Here is a 25,004-nt window from a genome sequence, read left to right as displayed (position 1 = left end):
TGAAGTATAAATGAATTCTTCTAGATAATTTGCTATTTGCAAATTTCCTTGGATAAGCATTAAAATAAAGGTTCACCATGCCCACAACTGGAGCGCCAGTTCCTGGACCCAAAGCTGATGGAAGGCAATGCAGCAGTGACTCATGAGCAGGCTGGGTCAGCAAGGACCATGCAGGTAGGGCTGGGCTGGAGGCTGCAGGGTTTGTGCAGCTGGCACTCTGTCATTTCAGCTTCCTTTTAGCAGCAGGATCCTACCTTCCAGCTCCCCTGTAGCAGCAGGATGTTTGTCTGCATTAAGTTCTGCCTTTATTAGGCAAGTTCTGGTATTTTAGGGCATTCTTTACAGAAAGTCAACTGCTGGCAGTCCATAAGAAGGGAATTTGCTGTACAGAAACATGCAGATTTTCATTCTTTAAAGTGTCTCTTGGTGTCTGTCTACCTGACAGCTTGGCACAATTGTTTGACCAGCACTTTATCTCCCATAGGCAGAAGGTAATTGTTCTAGGCTTTACTGAAGATCTGACAACTACTAAACCCAGCATTAACTGCCTGTGTCTTAGAGTTGATCCTGCTTTAGGGTAAGGGAGTGAACGTCTTGTTGTGGTTTCTCTCAGCACAAAGTATTGTGGCTTTGCTTTCTCTCACCAGCAGAATAAATGCTGTTGAAATGGCTCTAACATGCTAGTTTTCCAGAGATCCTCAGCCTGAAGGGTACCTCAAAGGTGCTTGAATGCACCAGGCCGGTTTCTTCCTCCCTGGAGCATAGTTTTGTTCCTGAAGAGGTTTTCCAAAGCCTGGCCTGTGCCAGCAAGTTTCTCTACAACCCAGAGTACTTACAGTCCCTTCAAAGCACCAAAACCTCAGTGGATATTAGGGTGAGTATATTTGCATCTTCTGACTTTCTCTGTTCAGAACCATTCCACTTAGCTTGACAGGGTGCTGGGCCATCTCATCTAAACCTAGAAAGGCTGGACCAGAGATCCTTGAGGTTCCTTCCAACCTAGCATTCTGTAGTCTCTTTGCTGGGAGCACGTGTCAATTCCCTGGGCTGAAAGAAAGTTTCCCAACCTCATAAGACAAATTCTATAACATCACTTTTCTGACCACACTATTTGGTGCAGATCAACAGGCTGCCTTCTAGTCCCTGCAAAACATTCTTGTACTCTGGTGCTGCTGTGAAGCCATTGCTGAGGCTGTTTTGTCTACGCCAGTTTCTTTAGCTCCAAGACAGAAATAGTGATTGGAGTTTCATTAAGACAGCCACCTTGACCTTTCCAACCCCATGGCATGTTTGGTGGTAAGAAGTGACAGCCACGTGTGCCTTGTCTGCAGGGCTGACTGCAAACCCCAGATCGGCTTTGGCTTTATCCTCATCGTCGGACCAAGTTCAGACACTTGACAGACCACCCTGTCAGTTTGACAGATGCTGGAAGGTAAGCAAAGAAGGGATAAGAAGCCCAGGGAGATGGAAGGATACTGGGAACACAGAGCTAGAGCTCTCTCTTGGCCTTTCTTAGGAAAGGTGGCTATGCTGCCTGAAGTGGCTGGATGAATGGACCAGCTGTCATGTCCCAGTTTGAGCTGGAGAGACCTGAGGGAAAGATGTTTTGGGAGTAATAAATACAAGGCTTGCTAAATAAGCAGTTCTTGAAACCATCCTTCCAAGGGATGCCAGGCTGTCAGGGATGCTCTGTGATCCATGATTAAGAAAAGAAGCTCTTCTGGCTTTAATGGACTTAGCAGGGAAGAGCTTTACACTTCTCTGTAAATAAGCAACACTTAACAGTGGTAGGGAGGGAAAAACGTTTTGCTCTTTATTGGATTTTAGGTATGTGTGTGACAGGGATTGGCAACAGGCATGAAAAATTAATAGGAAGAAGCAGCAGGTTAGTCTGCCTAAAATACATTCTCTCATCCATTTTTTTCTGGGCCAGGGGAAGGAGTCCTGGCTGTAAGCTGAGCAGCACAAACCTGTGCATGGTTTAGACCAGCAGTAAGGGAACAGCAGGCTGTCTGTAGGGTGGGTTGGTGAACAACATCTCCTCTGTTTCAGGGATATCTCTTACTAGTGTAATATTGCAACTAGCCAAGAAACTAAGAAAGCAATGACTGGCAGAAGCTCTTTTTCTGAGGGTCATCATGACTGGCAGGGGAGCCATGGTACAGTCCCACGTATTTCTGTGAGTTCAGGTGGTTTTCTGTCACTAACTGGGAGAAGGGAGGTCTTTCCATGTGTTCCCACTTTACCTTGTTCCAAAAACTCATCAAATCTTTCTTGCAGCTCCAGTCCCCCAGCTCTCCTGCTGCAGTTCAGTGTTAGTTGTTTTACTCTGCTGTTGAGTGTAGATTGTTTCTGTCCAACTCTGGACATGTGGAGCAGCAAAGGGAAAAGCAGTGTGAAGAGCCACTGCATGAGCCTTGCTCTCCTGGCTGCCAAACCAGTGTCCTCTTTGGGAGGAAACTGGGAGTTGGTGCACACGTTTTTATGCTGGTATCTTTTTATGCTAATGTTCCATGCTCCCTCTATTTCTGTCCCTAGAGAGCAAGCCTAGCAGACAGTCTGGTTCCCAAGGAATTTCATGTTGTGAAGAACAGGGGAGTTTTGCCCTTGAAGTGGTTTCTGCTCTGCAAGGGTTTGTTCTCAGTCGTTTAGAGGCGGGGTGGGATCAAGTGATGAGGAGCTGAGGACACTGCCCAGCAACAAAGCTGTTGAGGGATCTGGAGCACAGACCCTGTGAGGAGAGGCTGAGGGAGCTGGGGTTGCTTAGCCTGGAGAAGAGGAGGCTCAGGGGAGACCTTATTGCTGTCTACAACTACCTGAAGGGAGGTTGTAGACAGGCAGGGGCTGGTCTCTTCTCCCAGGCAACCAGCACCAGAACAAGAGGACACAGTCTCAAGCTGCACCAGGGGAGGTTTAGACTGGATGTTAGGAAGAAATTCTTCACAGAGAGAGTGATTGCCCATTGGAATAGGCTGCCTGGGGAGGTGGTGGAGTTGCCATCACTGGAGGTGTTTAGGAGGAGACTTGATGGTGTGCTTGGTGCCACGGTTTAGTTGATTAGGTGGTATTGGATGATGGGTTGGACTTGATGATCTTGACGGTCTCTTCCAACCTGGTTTAGTCTATTCTATTCTGAGAAAGGGGTGGCTCTGCAAATCCCACCCTACAAGCAGGCCATAATGAACCCTGCAGAGTGAGGTGACCCTCCACTTCTTCGTCCCTGCTGCTGTGGGGTGGCTAACAAAAAATTTCTTGTACTCAAGGACTGCACCTTGAGAACATTAATAGTTGGACGTGAATGTAGAACCTGAAGTCTGATTTGATTCCTTGAAGCAACTTTTAGAAGCACTTTGATGCTTTAAAAATAAAAAAAGGATTAGTTTCTCTCTTTCTCTTTAAGAATTGCTTTCTGCCATGAGGCTGGGCAGGCCCTGGGTAGCTCTCAGTTTCAGTTTAGAGCTGGTAGCATTTTAATCTGACCGCTCTGGGGTGGTTTTATGTCTTGTTTATTTGAAATTCAAACTTTGCAGTTGTTCAGGCTGTGAGTTTTGAATTGAGTTTGCCAAGCCTTGCTCCAAAAAGAAAAGAAAAAGAAGACTACTGAGAGTCCGTCATTGTTCAGAGATTAAAATACTAAGATTAGGAGTGAAATCCTCCCAGCTTCTTTGCCAACATGATGTAACAAAACATTATCTTATGTCAATGGTCTCCTGCGATCAGCCTCTGAGTGGGTGTGATGTTGGATATGTGATACCTTTCTGACCCCACCAATAAATTTTAAAGCAATTGGTCACTTGTTATCTAAGAACCATGAGAGGTCTTACAGGGAGAAGGTTCCTACAAGATTTCTCTTGTTAGCAGCAAGAAGGAAATCCAGCAGTAGGATGTCCAGTTCTCACACTAGGCTTTGGAAGCTCCCACTGAAGAGCAGCCCTGCATACCACCTTTGTCTTTCTAACCTTCATAAGGACAAAAAGGTTGAAGGAGAGAGCAGGATGCCTGAGTTACCACTGGAAGGACTGCTTTGTAATCAAGTTCTCACATTTGTGTTTCAGTAAATGCACCACACTGCTTGAGGACTGTGAAAAGAAGCTAAGACTGTTCCCATCCATGTAAGTACAACTCCACACAAAGGTCTTGCTGGGGGAAAAAAAGCCCCAAACCAGCTATTTGAATTGATTTCCTGAGAAATTATCATAATATACTGTACAGAAGAATGTGTCTTTGGTCTGTCAGGAAACCTTCTGGGAGGTTAGAGGTCATCCAGCTGATGGAGATGATGGACAGCATGTTGGAAAAAGCTGGAGTAGACAAGCTAATCAGAAGAACAGGACCTTCACAGGTGGATAACTTGCTTGTACCCAGAAAAAGAGCGTGCTGTTTCCTTTGGTGTTTATCCCTGCTGTGCTTAAGGTGCCTGCTAGAAGTTAGTTTCTGCCCAAGTCATCTGTTTGTAGGACCTGTAACAATCAGAGGCTTCCTCTCCTGAGCCTCTCTTCATCTTTGATGAACAAAGAGCTATCTTGCAGGTGCAGGAAGTTACATTTCTGGCAAAAAATGCCAGAAAGGAATGCCTTTGGCAGCATTACTGTGGAAGAATGAAGGCAATAGCTGCCTCATCACTTTATTGGAGGTAGGATGCTGTGTTACAAAATGGGCCATTGCAGACCTTCATACACCTGAAAAACACAAGTCAGAACATCTGTACCTTGCTTTGCTTTATTTTCTGTCATTCTTCTATGGTCATGGGGAAGGATTGCTGAAAAGTGTAGTGCAGGAACTGCAACTGGATTTAGCAGAGAAGCTCCCATGGATGTTGATAAGAGAGTAGTCAGAATAGTGCATAACATGTTTAAAAACAAACCTAAATGCATGCAGGGCAGCTCTTGCCCTTCCCCTTTCTACTTTTGGTAGTGTTTTGTTCTCAAAGGGAAACTTGCTTCCAAAAATAAAAGGCATCTGTACCAAAGGAGATACAGGCTGGCCAGGCTCCTCAAGGCTGTAATCTTTCTTGCCTGTTTTGCTAGCTGCACCACATGAAGGAGCTGATGAAGGCAGAGCAGAACATCTACTACATTGTTTTCCATGAGCTGATTCAACAGGTCAGTGTGGACTGTGTGGAGAGAAGACAGCTCCTTTCAAAGCACAGGTCATGGTTAACCAACCCTTAATCCCCCTCTTGATTTGTGGCTGTGGGCTCTCAAGAGCAGCATTAGCTGTCGCAGGGTGTTCCTGACGTCTGTGCCCAGCAAAGTTAGCCCAATAATGATGGGGCTGGTGTGAGATCTGATGCAAGAAATTAACTTTGATTTTCCCCACCTAGTTAACAAGCTGGGCTAATAAGCCTCTGTTAGGTAACCTGGAGCTGGAAGTCAGTGTCACTGTCACAACACTTGACAGTGTGGGCGTCTTGTTGGCGTCACAGCCAATGGAAGTTCTCGCAGGGAGCGTAGCTGCTGCTCCCCCCCGGAGCCAGATACCACTTTGTCGCAATTAAATTGTTTCAGAGTGCTTGGAATCCACAGGTCAAACCCTGCAGAGATTGCCTTCTAGATAGCTTGCTGTGCGGTTACAGCAAAGGGTTTTCAGATGGTGTAAGAGACATCTGTGCTTTTAGGTACATTGTTCAACCCTTTTACTGCAGGCAGAGGTATGTGTGCCTCATGGAGTGGATTCCTCAACAAATGAAGGCCCTCTATGAAAAAATGATGGCACAGCAGCTGGTCAACAGGCACATTACAGAAGAGCTAATCTATTTTAAAGATTCTGTGGGACAGTGTCCCAGGTTGAAGCAGATCCTCTCTTGCCTCCCACCAGGGCAGAAAAAAAATCACACACACACAAATGGATTGCAGAAGTGATGGAAAGTTTAAATGGAAAAGCAGTGAATGTTTTACAGAGAGCTACAAGAGCAGTGACAAAAGAAACCCAAAGCATACAGAGTCCCACACAGCACACCCAGAAGTGTCCCAGCAGTTCCCTTCTCCCTACCTGAGGGTATACCCAAAACCCCCAGGGCCCTTTCTTCCCCCCCTCCACTGTTAGGCTAATCTCAGCTGGCCAGATCTGAGATTGCCCTTCCCCCTTCTCCTCCTGGCACTAGGCCTAGCCAGGCCTAAGAGGCCTTGAGATAACTCCCCTTGCATTACCAGATAGGGAGCATCTCCCACGGGAGCAGCAAGGGAAGAAAGAGGAAGTGTAAGACCTTGCTGATAGATTTAGTAAGGACCGGGACATTATGGGAATGAAATGCACTATTTCCTGTGTCCACCCACTGGGGTGGACCCTTGGGACACCAAAGGTGCACCCCATGTGGCAGCAGCAGGAGACACCCAGTCTAAACTACTGCAGACAGCTGGCCAGGTCTGAATCCTGCCTGATCCTAAGAAATTGTCTTTGTGCCATAGACTTAGTCCATTGTTTTGGGGTTTTTTGGTGTTTTGTTTTTTTTGTTCAGAAAGAATAGAATTAACCAGGAAAAGACCTTTGAGATCAAGTCCAACCCATCATCCAACACTATCTAATCAACTAAACCATGGCACCAAGCACCCCATCCAGTCTCTTCTTAAACACCTCTAGTGATGGTGACTCCACCTCCCTGGGCAGCCCATAATCCTCCTCTCCTAGGAGCAGGAAGACAGGGTTATGATTTCAAGCAAAGCTACAGGAACCACACTTGAGCCTTCTCATGCTCTCACTGCACTCCCTCAGTGCCAAATAAAGTCAAAACTGCCTCCTTAGCTCCTTAGCATACTGTAGGGCCATTGATGGGGAACTGCACAGAAGGGTTGTTGGAGCAACATATGTGGATGGGAAGAGGAGGTCTTCAAGATGCCTTTCTCCTCTACAGTGAGATGATTGTGCTAGAGGCAGAGAGCTCTGCATGACGAGGACACCAGTCTGTGCTTGGCAAAGTAGAGACCTTTGGGTTGGGCTAAGTTGCACTAAGGCTGTTTCAGTGAGCTGTGTGAGGTACAACAGCATGACCACAAGGTGACCCAAAAAGCAGAAAAAGCTCAAGAGGTGCTGTCTGCAGCCTTGCAGGAAGAGGAGGTGGATGTCAAGTAAGTCACTTTCAAAGCTGAGGTGGAGAGGTTTCTGCAGTGTGCTGGCATTCTCTTAGAGTCTGGAAGGAGAAGTGAGGACTGGTTTCCTTCTGGGGAACATTTCTAGTTTAAGTCATGAAGGTTGCATTTGTTGCTCAGGTGCTGTCATTCTCCTCTTCTTCATCCCTCATTGACAGCCAGGGAGCCTGCAGCTCTGAACTTCTGAAGGGTCTGTGAACATCCTCAGATACCCAAGAAATCAGGGATATAGGTGGCTGGTATCAGAATGGTGAGAGAGGAGGTACACAGATTTACTTACAGAAATTTTGTGTCACAAAGAAAACAGCTCAGCTAGTCCAAACAGAGATCTGTATTCATGCTAATTGGAAGCTTGCAATGGGAACATCACCAGAAGGGTGTTGTAGGAGCTCAGGGAAAAGGACCTGTGAGTGTTGTAGGAGCTCAGGGAAAAGGACCTGTGAATTTACAGGCTGTGTGGGACATGACTGAGGAAGGACAAAGAAAGAGGAAATATCTAAGAGAAGTTTTAGCAACTGGGAGAAAGACAGAGACTGTGAATGAGAATCACAGGTGCACATATTCCATTCTCTTTCCCTTCCAGCCTTTTAGAAGAGTTTTGGGAGTTATATGAGCTCCAGAGAAGATGACTGAAAGAGCAAATTCTGCTGGTAGCCCAAGAGAGAGACATTTGGAGCTCAGCTGCCTATGATCTGGCTCTGGAGGTAGGTGCAAGAGATCAGTTGTATGTTGCAAGGTATAAAGTATCATAGCTAGCAGTCTTGTTCCAAGGGCAGATTTCATCCCAAAGAACATTTCTAGTCAATACAATTGGGTAGTAACACATCTCATACCTGTCCTGGCCTCATTTCCTGAGGTCTGCTGGTTTTTGCAGGAGTGTGGTTTTTTTAAATGGAAACCAGTTAATTTACACAGCATTTTTTGGTATGGATCTCCAGATTCCACACAGGAAAAACTTCTACGAAGTTAATGTTTCCATTCAGAGGTAGGTTCAACTAAAAAGATTCCTATTCCTCAAAGTTTAGACTATTGTAGTGTAGAATATGCTCACACTTCCTCACAAATTATCACTATTGGTTAATTCTGTGCTTTTTTGTTTATGTACCTCCCTTGTTTGTGATCTTCCTTTTTCCCCTATTTAATTTCCATTGCTTTTTTCTTCTCTCTGTCCATTCCTTCTCTGTGAAATCAAAACAGATCCAGTGGAATTTTGGCCTCACAGGTATGGGGCTGCATGGTCTCTCAAGAGCGTATGAGCAACAAGGAGTTGAGCATTCAGTTCTGGCATGCTTAGGGAGGGTGAGGCACTCTAGTCCTGTCTTAAAGGGTTAGTGAGGGTTGTGCTGTGGAATTGCAGACATTTCCCAGATCTCTGATATGTGCATATCTTAAAACAGCCAGGGCAGAGGGAGAATTCCTCCCACTCAGATCCAATAATCACAACAGTCCCTTTTCCCACCCTTACGTCCAACAGGATACAGGAGACCTGGCTGGTCTGCAGGAAGAGACTGAGCAGCTCAGCAGAGAAGCAGAAACCCAGCAGAGAAGCTGGGTCATGTTGGAGTCAAAATAGAGTGTTCTGAGGAGGTCAGCCAGGGAAAACTGCAAATTGCCCACAACAGCCTCAACAAGTGGCTTCAGTTCTTCCACAGCAGCAACTTGTGAGTAGCCCAGGGGGACTGGGGGTGGCAGTCAGCTCCCTCAACCTTTGCCACATGACAACAGATCTCACTGGCCTGCTTCATAGCTTACACAGTCTTTCAGGTGCAGTGAGGCTTGGTGTAATCTGCATGCTCCTCACTGCTCTACTTTTGTGTTGGCTACATATTTTGACAAACATATCCCTAACAATAACTCTGAGGAGAAGCTGTGGGTTTGTGGTGGAATTCAGGAGGATTGTACCCTCCTGCTGTGAGCCAGTGTTCTTTTTGCAGCTGTCACTGCTGCAGCAGAATTCTTCTTTTTGTTTTGGCTCATTTTAACTTGAGTGCACATGCTTTGATGCTTCAATAGAGCACTCAGTTCTTTCATACACAGATGAAAAAGGAGGCTCTGAGAGACGGGAGGTTTCCAAAGTCATCTGATATGCTAAGGTGATCGTATTTTGCAGGGTTTTTATTAGTTCATTGTCATATGTTAAATAAAAGTACAGAATGCAGAAATGCACACACTGTGTGCATTGACAAGAGACATCACTTGATAGATTCCAATCATGGAGTTAATCGCTGAATTTTCAATATGTGCTTGAATTTGGTTTTCATCTTTGCTGGAAGTGACATTTTCGTAGCTGACACCCAGTGTTTGTGTTACACTGAGTGGGAGAGGGAAAAAATCCCTGGTTGAGTAGGGCCTGGTGGGTTTCTTTTTCAATTTACAGTGAGTATCACAACATTGTGATATTAAACAAGGGATATTGTGATGTGTGGAATATGTCTTTACTCTTGGTTTTACACTGGCTACTAAAGGAGTTTGTTCCCCCCGGCTCTCAGGCCTCGCTCCTCCCAGCTCTCAGCCCTCGCTCCCCTCAGCTCCTCCTTTCCAATGAATGAAAAGCTACTGGATGAAATACTGCAAGATATCAAGAACTTGATAAATATAAGACTTAGAGGGGTTGGACACATCATTGAGTTGTATCTGCACAGCAAGTTTCCCTGTGTTAGTTGAGCCCCATTGATCATCTATGGCTATAACAAATGTGAATGAAAACACATCAGCTCAACCTTGTGTGCTGAAGTTTAAGAGGAGGCTCCACATGAGAAGTTATAATTGATCAATACTATGATTCAGTCAGTGCATTAAACTTAGTTGTGCATTTGAACACTCTCTGACTCACAGCTCTGGTGACAGATAGATGACATTAATTCTCAGAAGCACTCAGAACTGTCACCAATAGGTTCCAAATTTACTGTGCTATCTACTCACAGTGACGCTTTTATCCTCTCTGATTCCTCACACTTTTCTTACTTGATTTCCATCACCTTTCTGTTGCAGCCAAGAGGGCAAAGCAAGCTTGCTACCTTTCTATCAGATGCTGAAAGAAGACCTGAAACAGTATGGAGGGGAGGTGCTCCTAAGAAAGATGGAAAGTCTGAGGAGTGCTGCCAGCCTGCAGGAGCCCTGGATGGAGCTGAGACGAATGGTGCTGAACCGACACCGGATCTTTGCTGGAGCGTTGCCTCCACAGCATGCTGCCCTGGAAGAAATAAACCAAAGGGCATGAGAGCTCTACCAGCAATACAATATAAGGATAAGTGGGAATAATGGTAAGGAATGATCAGTTCTGCAGCTACAAAATCACAGAATGGTGGGGGTGGAAGTGACCTATGGGAGATCATCCAGTCCAACCCCCCTGATAAAGCAGATTTGCCTTGATCAGGGTGCTCAGGATTGCATCCAGGCAGGTTTTGAAAGTATCCAAAGAAGACTCTGCAACCTTTCTGGGCAGCCTGTTCCAGTGCTCTGGCACCCTCAAAGTAAAATTTCCCCTTATGATTAAGTGAAACTTTGTGTCCTAATTTGTGCCTGTTGCCCTTTGTCCTATTGCTGGGCACCAATGAAAAGAGCCCAGCCCCTCCCTCTTGACCCCCACCCTTTAGATTTTTACATGTATTAGTAAGATGCTCTCTCAGCCTGCTCTTCTCCAGGCTAAACAGCCCCAGGTATCAGCCTTCCCTCATAAGAGTGATGGTCCAGTCTCCTAATTGCTTTGTGGCTCTCCCTTGCACTCTCTTCACTAGTTCTTTTTCTCTTGAACTGGACAAAGTACTCCACATGTGACTTGACCAGAGCAGAGCAGGAAGAGAACCTCACCGGCTGCTGGCTACCCTCTTCTTAATGCACCCCAGAATACCACTGGGCTTCTTGGTCATGAAGGCACACTGCTTGCTTGTGGTGAACTGATCCACTAGCACTCTCAGGTCCCTTACAGAGCTGCTGGAAGCAGGTCAACCCTTAATCTCTACTGGTGCAGGGTTATTCCTCCCTAGTTGCAGGACTCTCTGCTTGTACTTCATGAGGTTAACCTCTGCCCGAGCCTCCAGCCTGTGCAAGCCATGCTGAAGAGCAGTGCAGCCTGACAGGGAGTAAGCTCAGTTCAGTCTTTCCTTGGGTATACAAGGAAAGTAACAGATAATAAGCAAACACTTAACATAATCTGTACTGATCTTTTCCAAAGCTAAAGTGTGACCCTCGGATGCATGCTGGGAATCAAGATCATTCAAGGGATAAACTCCAAGAAACTGGATTCTCAATCACGCACAAATATATCTGAGGTTTCCAGTGTGGTAGAGTGGAAAGAACAGGCCATACAGGCAGGACACAGGGAGGGTCTGTGACATGTTCAGAGGGAATGTGGGTGGTTTGTGATTATGTGGATACTTATGGGAAAGAAAATCAATGTAAAAGGAAAGAATGGATGTTGAAAATGTAAAGTAAAACATCACTCTGAAGATCATTAACCAGATAGCACTGTCTCAGAGGGTAATACTTGGTTGCTGTTGTTGCCTTATCACTAAAGCAAAGTTATCTTAATCTAGATACTAAATTGTCCTGATTATAAAATATGTAAATAAATGTTTTCTTTGCTGATATAAAGTTATCATGTCCTGTGGAAGATAACAAACAATTGTTGGGTAACTTGCAACTAACCTTCTCAACCTTTGCCTCTGCAAGAACTTTGCTCATTTCACAGGATGCTAGGGGTTAGAAGGGACCTCCAGAGACCACTGTCCTGCCCTGCTGCCAGAGCACAACCACGGAGTCTAGTGCAGATTACACAGGAACATGTCCAGATGGGTCTTGAAAGTCTCCAGAGAAGGAGACTTCACAACCTCTCTGGGCAGCCTCTTCCACTGCTCTGTGACCCTCGCAGTGAAGAAGTTCCTCCTCATTTTGAGGCGGAACCTCCTGTGCTGTAGTTTATATCCGTTACTCCTTGTCCCGTCACAGGGATTTCTGTTTCTTGATGGCTTTTGAACTAATTTTATTTCCTTTTAGCAGACCAAAGCTAAACTAAACATGTGCTGTCAGAAACTGCTACTCATGTTTGCTAAGCTGCTTCTCATGCTGTCATCTTATTCTTTCACTCATGGTTATCCTGTGCTTTCCCCCACATTACCTTATGCTACATGTTATATTTCAACCTACTGAACAAGCTGAGATAGAAGGATAAATCTGTCTATCCTAAGAAAAAGCTAAAGGAGATAAATATTTCCTGTAGTTCCTATTAGAAAGTAAGAGGAGGTAAAAAAAGGAGGAACAGGGCCATAACATGACCAGACAGCAGCAGGGCGAAAACTTAGCAGCGGATTGTCAGAAGCCTCAATAGTCATGATCTGAACAAAGGGCACAGCTCAGACATCTGATCCCAAATTGCTTCAGCCAGTAAAGTTTAGAGAAAAGGATTTTATCTTATTGTAGCTTATTTTCACAAAGGCTTTGGAAAGTGGAGCACAGGAAAAACATTCTCTTGAAGCATACATGGCAGTGTTTTTTTGAACGGGTTGGATTCATTTTTGCATTGCAACCTAATGGCCTTTGGGTAGAAAAGACAAAGTGTCCCTTCTCTTTGTATTGCATCTCTGGTAAGAAACAGTGGAAATGAAAGATATTATAAAGAATAGGTAAGAGACAATACTGAGAATGTGGTGATTTTGTCCTGTGAGGCAATGGCGCTCAGTTACCTGAAGTAGTTCTCAAGTACCTGAAGTATTTGCCATCTTCTAAGATCTGGTTATCTGATCTTAAGCAACATGTGGCAGAAATACAAAGGGTTTGGTATTTGATAACAAGGATTAGGGATGCAGAGAAAACAATGAGATGTGAGATTGTTTTAGGCAGGAAATATAAGAAAGGTTTTATACAAAATCTATAAGGTTTACCTTGATGCCTTTGCTTTTATTCAGTCTTTCTTTATCACTCCATATGCTTTCACAGTAGGAATATGATGGTTTGACTCTGTAATTGGGGTTAGATTGACCTATCCAGTGAGCTCCAATTAGCTCTTCTCTTTTGCTGAGAATTTGGTAAAGCTTGTAAGATGAATGCAATGACACAGAATCACAGAATGTTACAGGTTGGAAGGGACCTCAAAAGACCATCCAGTCCAACCCCGCTTCCAGAGCAGGATCACCTATACCAGACCAGGTGGGTCTTGAATATCTCCAGAGAGGGAGACTCCACAACCCCCCTCGGCAGCTTGTTCCAGTGTTCCATCACCCAACAGCCTTCCAAAGCAAGCCACTACTTAAAAAGGATTTAGAATACTGTGTAACAGTATTCTGTAAAGGTCTAACATAGAATTATGATAGAATCATTGAATCAACAGGTTGGAAAAGACCTCAAAGATCATCAGCATGGTCAAACTAAGGTTAAACAACCCTCCCCTGGCATCAGGACCTGCTCCCTCAAAAAAAAGAGGAGGGTAATTGTTATTGGTGACTCACTTCTGAGGGGAATGGAGGGCCCCATTTGTCGGCCAGACCCATCTCATAGGGAACTCTGTTGTCTCCCTGGAGCCCAAATTAATGATGTTACCAGAAGGCTACCCAGGCTGGTACAGCCTTCTGACTATTATCCTTTGCTACTTATGCAGATAGGGAATGATGATGTTGTAGTCAGAACTCCCAGGGCTATCAAAAATGATTTCAGGGCCCTGGGAGATCTGGTTGAGGGGTCAGGTGCTCAAATAATTTTTTCCTCAATACCCTTAGTTGCAGGAGGGAATACCACAAGGAACAGGACAGCAGCCATAATCAACAAGTGGCTTAGAGGCTGGTGCAGACAAAAGAATTTTGGGTTTTTTGATCTTGGTAAAATTTCTACTGCACCAGGCCACCTGGCAACAGATGGAGTACATCTGTCCCAAAGAAGGGGAAAGGTCACAGTATATGAGAATGGCCTGTCCCCCAAAGGTAAAAAGATTCTGGGGAGGGAACTGGCAGCTCTCATCGACAGGGCTTTAAACTAGTTTCGAAGGGGGGAGGGGTTGAAACTAGTCCCCTCAGGCAAGAGTCTGGGGGCAGTAAGCTAGGGTCAGAGGCCAAACCAGCAGCCCAGCTGAGGTGCATGTACACTAATGCACGAAGCATGGGAAACAAACAAGAGGAGCTGGAAGCCTTGTTGCAGCAGGAAAGTTATGACGTAGTTGCCATCACGGAGACGTGGTGGGATAGCTCACATGACTGGAGTGCTGCAATTGATGGCTACAGGCTTTTCAGGAGAGATAGACAAGGAAGAAGGGGTGGAGGGGTGGCCATGTACATCAGGGAGGCACTAGATGCCATTGAGCTAGAGATTAGGGACAATCAGGTTGAATGCTTGTGGGCAAGAATTAGAGGGAAGACCGGTAGGGCAGACATCCTGGTTGGAGTCTGTTATAGACCACCCAACCAGGAGGATGATGTCGACGAAGCATTCTATAGACAGCTTAAGGCTGTCTCAAGATCTCCTGACCTTGTCCTTATGGGCGACTTCAACCTGCCTGACATCTGCTGGGATCTCAACACAGCAGAGAGGAGGCAGTCTAGGAGGTTCTTAGACTGCATGGAGGACAGCTTCTTATCCCAGGTGCTGCGTGAGCCTACCAGGGGCAAGGCTTTGCTTGACCTCCTCTTCACCAACAGGGAAGGGCTGGTGGGTGATGTGGTGGTCGGAGGCTGTTTAGGGGCCAGTGACCATGAAATAATAGAATTTTCAGTATTCAGTCAAGCTAAGAGGGCCAGCAAGAAGACCTCCACTCTGGACTTCCGGAGGGCGGACTTCAGGTTGCTCAAGGAAACAATTCAGAGGGTTCCTTGGGAGAAAGCCCTTAAAAATAAAGGGGTCCAGGAGGGCTGGACCTGCTTCAAGAAAGAGCTGATGAAGGCTCAGGAGCAGGCTGTGCCAATGTGCCGGAAGAGGAGCCGCCGGGGCAGACGGCCAGCCTGGCTGTGTAATGAACTTTTAATTGAACTAAGGGAAAAAAAGAGGGTGTATCATCTTTGGAAGAAAGGTGAGGCAACCCATGGAATGTTTAAAGAGGTTGCTAGGGCATGTAGGAGGAAAATTAGGGAGGCAAAAGCATATTTGGAACTTAAACTGGCCTCTGATGTGAAGGACAACAAAAAGTCCTTCTATAAATATATTAATAGCAAGAGGAAGGGCAGGGACAACCTCCACTCCTTGGTTGACATAGAAGGAAATGTTGTAACACAGGATGAGGAAAAGGCAGAGGTACTTAACACCTTCTTTACCTCAGTTTTTACTACCTGGAAAGAACGTCTACCAGACAGCTGGCCTGCAGAACTGGCAGAGGGAGCCAGGGAGCTGCATGGTTTCCCTTTGTTCCATGAGCAAGTGATAGGAGCTCTCCTCAGCAGCTTGGACCCCCACAAGTCCATGGGACCAGATGGGATCCATCCTAGGGTGCTGAGAGAGCTGGCAGATGAGCTGGCCAAACCACTCTCCATTATTTTTCATCAGTCCTGGCTCACTGGAGAGATCCCAGCTGACTGGAAGCTGGCCAACGTGGTACCCATCCACAAGAAGGGCCGGTTGGATGAGCCAGGGAATTACAGGCCTGTCAGCCTGACCTCAGTACCAGGAAAGATTATGGAGCAGGTCATCCTGAGTGCAATCACACAACACTTAGAGGATGGCCAAGGGATCAGGCCCAGCCAGCATGGGTTTAGGAAGGGCAGGTCCTGCCTGACCAACCTGATCTCCTTCTATGATCAGGTGACCCGCCTGGTGGATGTGGGGAGGCCTGTGGATGTAGTCTACCTGGACCTCAGCAAGGCCTTTGACACCGTTCCCCATAGCAAACTCCTGGCCAAGCTGTCAGCCCATGGCTTGGATGGGACCACACTGCGATGGGTTAGGAACTGGCTGGAGGGCCGAGCCCAGAGAGTGGTAGTGAATGGTGCCACATCCAGCTGGCAGCCAGTCACCAGTGGTGTGCCCCAGGGATCAGTGCTGGGCCCCATGCTCTTTAACATCTTTATCGATGATCTGGACGAGGGCATCGAGTCCATCATCAGTAAATTTGCTGACGACACCAAGCTGGGCGCAGGAGTTGATCTGCTGGAGGGTAGAGAGGCTCTGCAGAGGGACCTTGACAGGCTGGGCAGTTGGGCAGAGTCCAACGGCATGAGATTTAACACATCCAAGTGCCGGGTTCTGCACATTGGCCACAGCAACCCCATGCAGAGCTACAGGCTGGGGTCAGAGTGGCTGGAGAGCAGTCAGGCTGAGAGGGACCTGGGGGTGCTGGTCGACGGTAGACTGAACATGAGCCTGCAGTGTGCCCAGGCAGCTAAGAGGGCCAATGGCATCCTGGCCTGCATCAGGAACAGTGTGGCCAGCAGGAGCAGGGAGGTCATTCTGCCCCTGTACACTGCACTGGTTAGGCCGCACCTCGAGTACTGTGTCCAGTTCTGGGCCCCTCAGTTTAGGAAGGATGTTGACTTGCTGGAACGAGTCCAGAGAAGAGCAACAAAGTTGGTGAGGGGTTTGGAACATAAGCCCTACGAGGAGAGGCTGAGGGAGCTGGGGTTGCTTAGCCTGGAGAAGAGGAGACTCAGGGGTGACCTTATTACTCTCTACAACTACCTGAAGGGAGGTTGTAGACAGACAGATGTTGGTCTCTTCTCCCAGGCAAGCAGTACCAGAACAAGAGGACACAGTCTCAGGCTGCGCCAGGGGAGGTTCAGGCTGGATGTTAGAAAAAAGTTCTATACAGAAAGAGTGATTGCACATTGGAATGGGCTGCCTGGGGAGGTGGTGGAGTCGCCATCACTGGAGGTTTTTAGGAGAAGACTTGACAGGGTGCTTGGTGCTGTGGGTTAGTTGCTTGGGCGGTGTTGGATTGGTGATGGGTTGGACGCGATGATCTTGAAGGTCTCTTCCAACCTGGTTTATTCTATGTATTCTATGTATTCTATGTAAACCACATCTAAGTGATCAGAAGCAACTCTTCTCCCTCATTCCATGTCCCTTCTGGGACCCAGCTTTCTTCTCTGCTCTAAAGATTATGCTGCATGGCAGGGAAACTTGAGTAATATTGTTCCTACTTCTGGTCTATAAAAACTGCTGCCTGGTTGTGGAGATCCTATTGTGTGCTCCAAAAAGGCTTCACTATGGAGGGTAACTTCCTCCTGTTCTTACCAGTCTGGGCATGCCCAAACTGCTTCACTTCTAAACCAGGGGAGAAGTTAGCCAGTCCTACCCCCCAGCTCTATGAAACAGATCCATGCATCAAAATCATGGAAATATTACCCAAATTGTCATCACCTCCATGTGCTTAGCATGCCATCTTTACTACAAGATGTCATAGGGGCCAGAATCTCACCAGGGTTGAAAGAAAGCTTGAACATTGTATATTAACAGCAATCCTTGCTACATTTCAAGCATATTCCTTAACAGAGAACATCCATCAGCATGTGACAGATGAGTGAACGAACAAGTAATTTGCTTCCTTGTCCAGGCACTTTGCACATCTGTGCATGCTGTATGACCTGCATCTTTGAAGAATTAAGTTGTAATTGCAAAACCATTCTAAGAAGAGTTGTATCAAGCCTCTATGTTACGAGGCAGCCAAATCTGCCAAGACAAGAAGGAAAGCTAGGGTTTCAAATCAAGCTAATTTTCTTTCAGGCTGCTTTGAATCAAGTGCTTACTAAACAGCTCCTTCTTAGTCCTGAGTAAAGCCAGTTCCCACACAGGCTGTTCATCCCTCTTGGCATCCCTCTTTTGAGTTTGGCTTTGTTTTTGTTGGCTGAAAGAACTGTAATCAAAGGATTGAATATTTTTCCCCCCTGCAGGCACAGCCAGGTTTTTGACAGCTTTGGTGAAGAGTATGGAAGACTGGTTATTCAAGGCTCAAAAGCTGAAGCGAGGTTCTGGCACGCACAAAGCTGAGCTGTGGGCATTTTATCACAAGATTCCTGCATGGCTGGCCAAGGTGGATGCAGTGATGAGCTATATAGACTCCAGCCAGTTGCATGAAGCTGAGGGTGATGATAAGCCACATTTCCTGTAAGGACAGAGGTGTTAGTAGTGCCTGGGTTGGCCTTGCATGTTAAACTGCACTTGTAATAAAAGAGAGATGTTCTTTTGTGGGGACCCTGGTGCAGGAAACTGGCAATGGGATAAATGTGACCAGCTGAAGTGTTAAAATGATTGTCAGCTGCCTTTAATTTGCTTTGCTTTGGCAATATCTGTGGAAACAGTGGCTTCAATAGCACTCCTGGAACATCACTGTATCCCGCAGAACTGCCACCCCACCTGCTTTGGAAATCTTCACATCTGAAGAAAACCCATAATACATGATTCATTTGCAGTCAGATTTGTGGGGGCTTTTTCTCCCTTATGGTCCACCCTTTTGTCTTTGGTAAATATCATCAGGAAAGAAATGACTTGCTGGGCATGTGCATAACAACGTGTACGTAAAAAAATTACTTGCACCTGCCAAGCTCGCCCACAGCTATAGCATTAATGATGCCTGTGTCACGTTTCCAGCATGTGCTGTACTAAAAGGTGGTGTTGCCCCTGAGCTGGGAAGCAAGGAGATCCTCAGATCTCTTTCCAGTACCTCAAGGGGTCTACAAGAAAGCTGAGAAAGGACTTTTTACAGCAACTTGTAATGGTAGGATGAGAGAGGAATGGCTGTAAGGTTGAAGAGGGTAGATTTAGACTGGATATAAGGGTGCAATTCTTTACAGTGAGGGTGGTGAGACAGTGGAAGAAGTTGCCCTGGGAGGTTGGGGCTGCCCCCATCCTGGAGGTATCATAGTATCAGTCAGGGTTGGAAGGGACCACAAGGATCATCTAGTTCTAACATCCTGCCATGAGCAGGGACACCCCACACTAGATCTGGCTGGCCAGAGCCTCGTCCAGCCTGGTCTTAAACACCTCCAGGGATGGGGCCTCAACCACCTCCTTGGACAGCCCATTCCAGGGCTTCACCACTCTTATGGTGAAGAACTTCCTCCTCACATCCAGTCTGAATCTCCCCACCTCCAGCTTCATTCCATTCCCCTTAGTCCTATCACTACCTGATATCCCGAGAAGTAAAAGCCAGGCTGGATGAGGCATTGAGCAACCTGGTCTAGTGGAAGGTATCCCTGCCCATGGCAGGGGCTGGTTGGACTGGATGATCTTTAAGGTCCATTGCAACCTAAACCATTCTGTGGAACTATTAATCTGGTGCACTAGAGGTCACCTTGTCTCTGGATTTCTTTGTTGTGGGTATTTTTTAAAAGGTGGTACCTAGAAATTTTTTTTCCAGATGATTCAGCAGTGAGTTCTGTCTGTGAATTATGAGGTCAAGATGAACATCACATGTCTTGATGAAAAAGTAAGTGCAGGCTTGAAAAACTGTGTCTGGTATTCAACTTTTCCTTTTAATTTCTGTCTGGCCAAACCACAGCTGTGAGAAATGCTGCTTGCTCCTTCAACACCTCCTTTCCCAGCTGAGCTGAGTTATGGCTTTTACTTTTCAGCCAAAGGAGTGGAAGAGAACTCTAAAAATAGCTGTGAGGTCTCCTATAGAGTGCTTGAACACAATTTTATCGTGCCATCTTTAGCAAGCATCTCCTCTGGAGTCACACTGATATTTCCCATTTCAGAGAGCTGTTGTGGCTGCTGGCTCCCTGTGGATTTACTACTTTCTCCCAGGATTGTGCATTAGAGGCTCTCATCACTCATTTGTTTTAAATGTTCTTTAAGTGTGATGTGTGGTTTCTGGTTTGTTGTGGAACTCTGGAGAAGAGAAAGTGTCACACAGCTGATAAGAAGTATATGATCCTAAACAAGAGCTGGGAAAAGGGCAGATCCATGATGATAGGACAAGAAGAAACGGCAGCAAGTTGCCCCAAGAAGTTTAGATGTAAAAAATTCTTCACTGAAAGGGTTCTCAAACACTGGAACAGGCTCCCTAGGGAGTTGATTTCCCATCCCTGGAGATGTTGAAAAGATGCAGAGATGTGGTGCTGAGGGACAGATTTGTCAGCGCTAGAGAATGGTTGGATTCAATGATCTTAAAGGTCTCTTCCAACCAAAACAATTCCACGATTCTATGGTGGGAAAAGATATGTTTGTAATAGGAATGAATATGGGAGGGGAAAAAAATGGTAAACTCAAATGTTTCTGTCACTAGGTGAGTGTGCAACTTGAATTAGGTAGGACACTGGCTCATGTGAAATGCACTGACTTCAGGCTCGTTGGCAAGACCAGCCACGTGTTAATGGTTCATCTTTGCTCTGGTGCTTTGTGCAGGCGACTGGACTGCACCGAAGCATGACCCTGTGGCTGGTGAATTTGCTGAGACATATGACAGCAGACCACTTGTTCCAGGAGTGTCCTGCACCACAGGAGTCAGGCACCCAGACAGAGGAGGAGCTCAGACTTCTGAGGGCTCGTCAGCTGCAGCATGAAGCTGAGAGTTGGTTGCAGAGATGGACAGGCTTTCTGGTTCTGTAGTCGGGTATCAGCACAGGTTTGCAATTTCATCTAAGGGAATTTTCTCAAGGAAAAAAACCAATGTGTAGTGTGCTGAAAGATTGGTCATGGAGATAGGTCCCTTGGATCTTTTTGCAGATCTTAAGTGGGTCGTACTGGAATTTGTAGGGAACCTAATAAGATGGGAACCCTTCAAAGGAATGGCAGTGTCTGGTTTAAACCTGCTACGAAATGTGATCACATCTGTGACTGCACAGGATCTGCCCACACCTCTGAGGATGATCTCCAGAAGATGTAAGGGCATTCTAGGGAGTCCTGCAGTCCACATCACCTTGAGCAAGTGCTTCAGCATCTCTGCTCACATATCTGCTGTGGCAGATAGCAGCATGGGCATGGACAAGCTGTCCAGGAGGTCATTGTGTGAGTGAGGAAGGAGAGGATTGCTTTTCTGGAGAATTGTCTAGTACAGATAGCTCCTGTGCCTTGTTGATGGCAATGGGCTCCTGACTGAAGGGTCTTTTCCCACCTAAATGATTCTATGGTTCTAAGCACTTGAGGGTACTCCTGGAGTGCTGATGACATTCTCCATTCTTGCAGCTCCTGCCACGAGGTTGTCAATGCAATTGTTCAAAAGAAATCTTCTGATACAGATTTAGAAGCTGGTTTTGAACTGGAAGAGCTGAATAAGATCAAGGTAAAGGTGTCTGTGTTTCCAGCTGTCTAGGTCTGGGATAGATGAGAGTGAATTTGCTTTGAAAAAGGCAGAGAAAAATATATATGTGAGAGTCTCAAGGAGAAGGTAGACTCCTGCTTCTCCATTGGATTACCCTGCTCCCTCAAGTTTCCTACTGACTCTACAGCCCTGGCAAGCAGATAAAACTGGGTTAGGCTGTGCTTAGTTTTAATGTTTCCCTTACCCTGTTTCAGGATACAAATATAAGGGCTTTCCTGTGAGATTTTTTCCATGAATGGCTGAAGTCTAAATATGGGCAAGTGAGCTTTCACTAGGTTATTTGGATGGACCAGGGGACTGTGCTACTCACTGGATCTTCAAGGTGCCTTGCAGGAATTGCAACTGAAGCTTAAGCTTAAGGATATTTCTGCAACTCAGGAAGAGCTTGAAGCTGAAGATGGCATCACTAGTAGGAAACCCAGAGCATTAGAAGTAAAGGAAGAATTTTGTGTTCTGCAGGTGACTTCAGTAGCTGCAATATCCTACTTTCCAGCAGGGCCTTTCAGTTATTGCTTGGTGAACATGCTGTGAAACACAGAATCATAGAATTGTTTCAGTGGAAAAAGACCCCCAAGGTCATCACATCCAACCACCCACCTAAGACCACAATGCCCATGAAACCATCTCCCAAAGTGCCATGTCCATACCTTTCTTGAGCATCACCAGGGATGGTGACTCCACCACCTCCTGTTCCAATGCCTGACCACTCTTTCAGGAAAGAAATTTTTCCTAATATCCAATCTAAACCTCCCCTTTACTCTACAGCTGCCTTGAGTGCCAGTAGGCTAGAGGTATCTCCTATTTCTTGTTCCTTTTCTCTCTCAGCAGCATCAGCCAGGTGTTGGTACAGATTATCTGACTGAGGACAATGAAGCTACTGCAGACATGATCAAATACATAGGACACGACTCCAACATCCACCTGAAGTCTCTGAAGTCAGACATTGTGTCCTTGACAGGGGTATGTATCTCTACCGTACCAATGGCTTCTGCCTGATGACAGAGATTTGGAGCTGGGCTTTAGCTATCTACTCAAACTCTTTTATGAGACCCTTGTCAAACCTACTGGGCAATGTAAGGTGTTGATGTTCTCTCCAATTCCTTTCTTCTTGCAATTTTTGATAGACATTATCAGTTATCACAGCTGTAATTTGTCCTCCTGAACCATGGCCCTGGGACATTCATGGGACCAGTAACAGGTGATGTCTGTAGTTTGAACCAGGACTATCTGCAGAGGTTAGGGTGGTAAAAATGGTTTGGTACTGAGCTCATGAGGGGAGGTGAAAGAGGGTTCAGAGATTCAAGGAGATCTTACAGCAATAGGGAAGCAAAAAGTTCAGTTTGTTTTGACATCCTAGGTCCTTGTTTTCTTTGCTTGCCTTTGAGATGGTGCTCTTTGGTAAAATCACTGTTCTGAAATTGTAGGGATGGCCTTTTTGCAGTCATTCCCTGGCTAGTCAGTCATCCAGAGTGGAGCCTAGAGGTGCAGGAATTGTGGATGTCAAGCGAGCTGTCACTGAATGGTCCTACTCTTAAGTGTGCTGTGTTGCTGAGTATGCTTGTCCTTCCTGCTTTGGAGCTAGTGGGCAGCTAGTGCAGAGTGACAGTAGGAGACACAGGAGTGTCTTTATGGACTGATTTGTTCTACAGAAATAAATCCCTGGAAATCACAGCTACCTTCCAAAGATTGGAGTAGGATGCTTTCCACAGTTACTTTTATAGAAAAGCCTTACTTCTCTTCTTCAGATGAAGAGAACTGACTTATGCTTCTTGGGCCTGCGAGGAGCTGTCTCTTTCTGTTCTGATTGTTGTTCTGTTGCTTTTCACAGAATCACAGAATGGTTTGGGTTGGAAGGGACCTCAGAGATCATTCAGTTCCAACCCTCCTGCCATGGGCAGGGACACCTTCCAGTAAACCAGGCTGCTCATCCAACCTGTCCCTGAACACCTCCAGGGAGGAGGCAGCCACAGCCGCCCTGGGCAACCTGTTCCAGTGTCCCACCACCCTCACTGGAAAGAATTTCTTCTTCATCTCCAGTCTAAATCTCCCCTCTTCCAGCTTCAATTCATTCTCTCTCATCCTATCACTCCAAGATGTTGTCAAAAGTCCCTCCCCAGCTCTCCTCTTGCTCCTGGTCAGGCTAGAGCCACCTCCAACTTCCATAAAGCAGTGAATGCACCAGCAACCCAAGACTGTGCCAGTGAGTCTTCCATGTCTGAGTCAGAAAAGCATTTTAGTCTATTTTTAATGCCCAGATCAGTGTCTGAGGTAGCCTTTGATTTTGCACATTTTGCTGATCCTTGGCTTTTTTCTGTGATGCAGCTGTGCACTGAGACAGCAGCACCAAACCAGGTGCATGCTGCAGCTCAAATGTGGCGTTGTACTCTTCCCAACCAGAGAGAGGTGACTGCCACCAAGGCATCGACTCCCTTTTCTCAGAAAGGGTCTGAAGCCCTTGCAATGCTGGAACATCTGCAAGTGCAGCTTCTGTGAGTACTGGTCCTGTGCTGGAGGCATGAGTGGGACAGGGTTTCACCCCAAGCATTCATCCTATTCTGCTCTCTGCTAAGTTTCTGCTTCATTCATATCTGTTGATTTAATTTGGGGTTTCCTTCTGTTTGGATAGTCCTGGGCCATTGGCTGTGATTTATGTTAGCTGAAGGCATGATCCATACATGATCTATGTCAGCTGTCCTTCATCTGTGTATAGATTTTTCCATTTTGGGTACTCATGTGGCACTTTGCAGAGGTACTCATGGTGGTTTTCTGCAAGACCTCTTAACACTTCAGGACCTGCTAGCACTTGCAGGGTGCCATGTGAATGTAGCTGAGCACTTCCAGGACCTGCTAGTGCCCGGCAGCTTGAGGCGTACAGCCACATAATGTACTTAAAGTATGGGGAACACAAGTAAGGGGCACTCAAGAATCTCTGTACAGAAATCACATCTTCCATGCCTAAGCAGGCTTGGACACTCTGAATTGCATTCCCTCTTTCTTATTTCATCTGTGAGCTTGCATTAGCCAGGGTAAGACCATCTCATTAGCCTTGCTAATAGAATTGACTGCGCTCTTATTTAACCTTGCACAATGAAGATCAGCCTCTCACCTTTTGCTAGCACACCCTGAGTTTGAGGATTAATTCAATTTGCAGGGTTTATGTAGATATGCAGTGAAGTCCTTCATAGATCTTTCACCAAGGCCCTTCTCTGAAACCAGAAATGTGTTTTTATAGGGTCAATATAGTCAATCCCAGTGAACACTTCAGCATCTAAATCTTTTGGGTATCCTGCCAGCAGCTGCTTGGACTTCAGATTTCAGCATTATCTTTGCTTCTGTGTTTCAGAGAAACAGAGATCTGTGCTCAAAATGCAGAGGAGAGATCTGAAGGTCTTGAAGAGAAGCTGGAAGAAGCTCTGCAGAGAATCAAAGAGCTAGAGACTGAGCTGGAGAAAGAGGGAAAAGGTATCCCAGAAGCAACACACAAAGAAGGGCAAGGTCAGAAGAAAAATATTCTGAACCCTCTCCCAACTTTAGAGAGGAAAGAAATCTTTGAGGATACCTGATTTGTATCCAGTTTAGTGCAGGACCTTCTCCTCCTGGGCACAGCATAAAGAGGAGAGCCAAAGAGTCTAACCTCTTTGTCAGAGAGCAGGAAGGGAGACTTTTAACATGATTCTAGATCAGGGCAGAAAGAACTGCTGAAGGTGGTCTGATTTTAAGAAAAACTAACTTTGTCTGACATACAACAG

At 46.1% G+C, this 25,004-nt stretch overlaps 1 protein-coding gene across 1 annotated transcript; it reads left to right on the top strand.

Moving 5' to 3' along the window:
- Positions 1-77: 77 nt before the first annotated feature.
- AXDND1 (axonemal dynein light chain domain containing 1) lies at positions 78-25,004 on the top strand. The gene is given in 24 exon segments (XM_054165553.1): positions 78-174; positions 693-874; positions 1,332-1,432; positions 2,053-2,169; positions 2,529-2,636; positions 4,056-4,112; positions 4,237-4,342; positions 5,028-5,149; positions 5,645-5,785; positions 6,960-7,064; positions 7,669-7,821; positions 7,960-8,070; positions 8,618-8,746; positions 9,614-9,695; positions 10,114-10,348; positions 17,885-18,098; positions 18,547-18,589; positions 19,336-19,419; positions 20,340-20,499; positions 20,502-20,547; positions 21,120-21,216; positions 22,084-22,215; positions 23,653-23,744; positions 24,599-25,004. Coding segments are annotated over 24 exon segments (2,934 nt in total). The 3' UTR covers positions 24,819-25,004.

Source organism: Dryobates pubescens, chromosome 11 (genome assembly GCF_014839835.1).
Source record: "Dryobates pubescens isolate bDryPub1 chromosome 11, bDryPub1.pri, whole genome shotgun sequence".
Lineage (NCBI taxonomy): Eukaryota > Metazoa > Chordata > Aves > Piciformes > Picidae > Dryobates > Dryobates pubescens.
The sequence above is the reverse complement of the archived record's forward strand: the minus strand, read 5'-3'. Positions and strand labels throughout refer to the sequence as shown.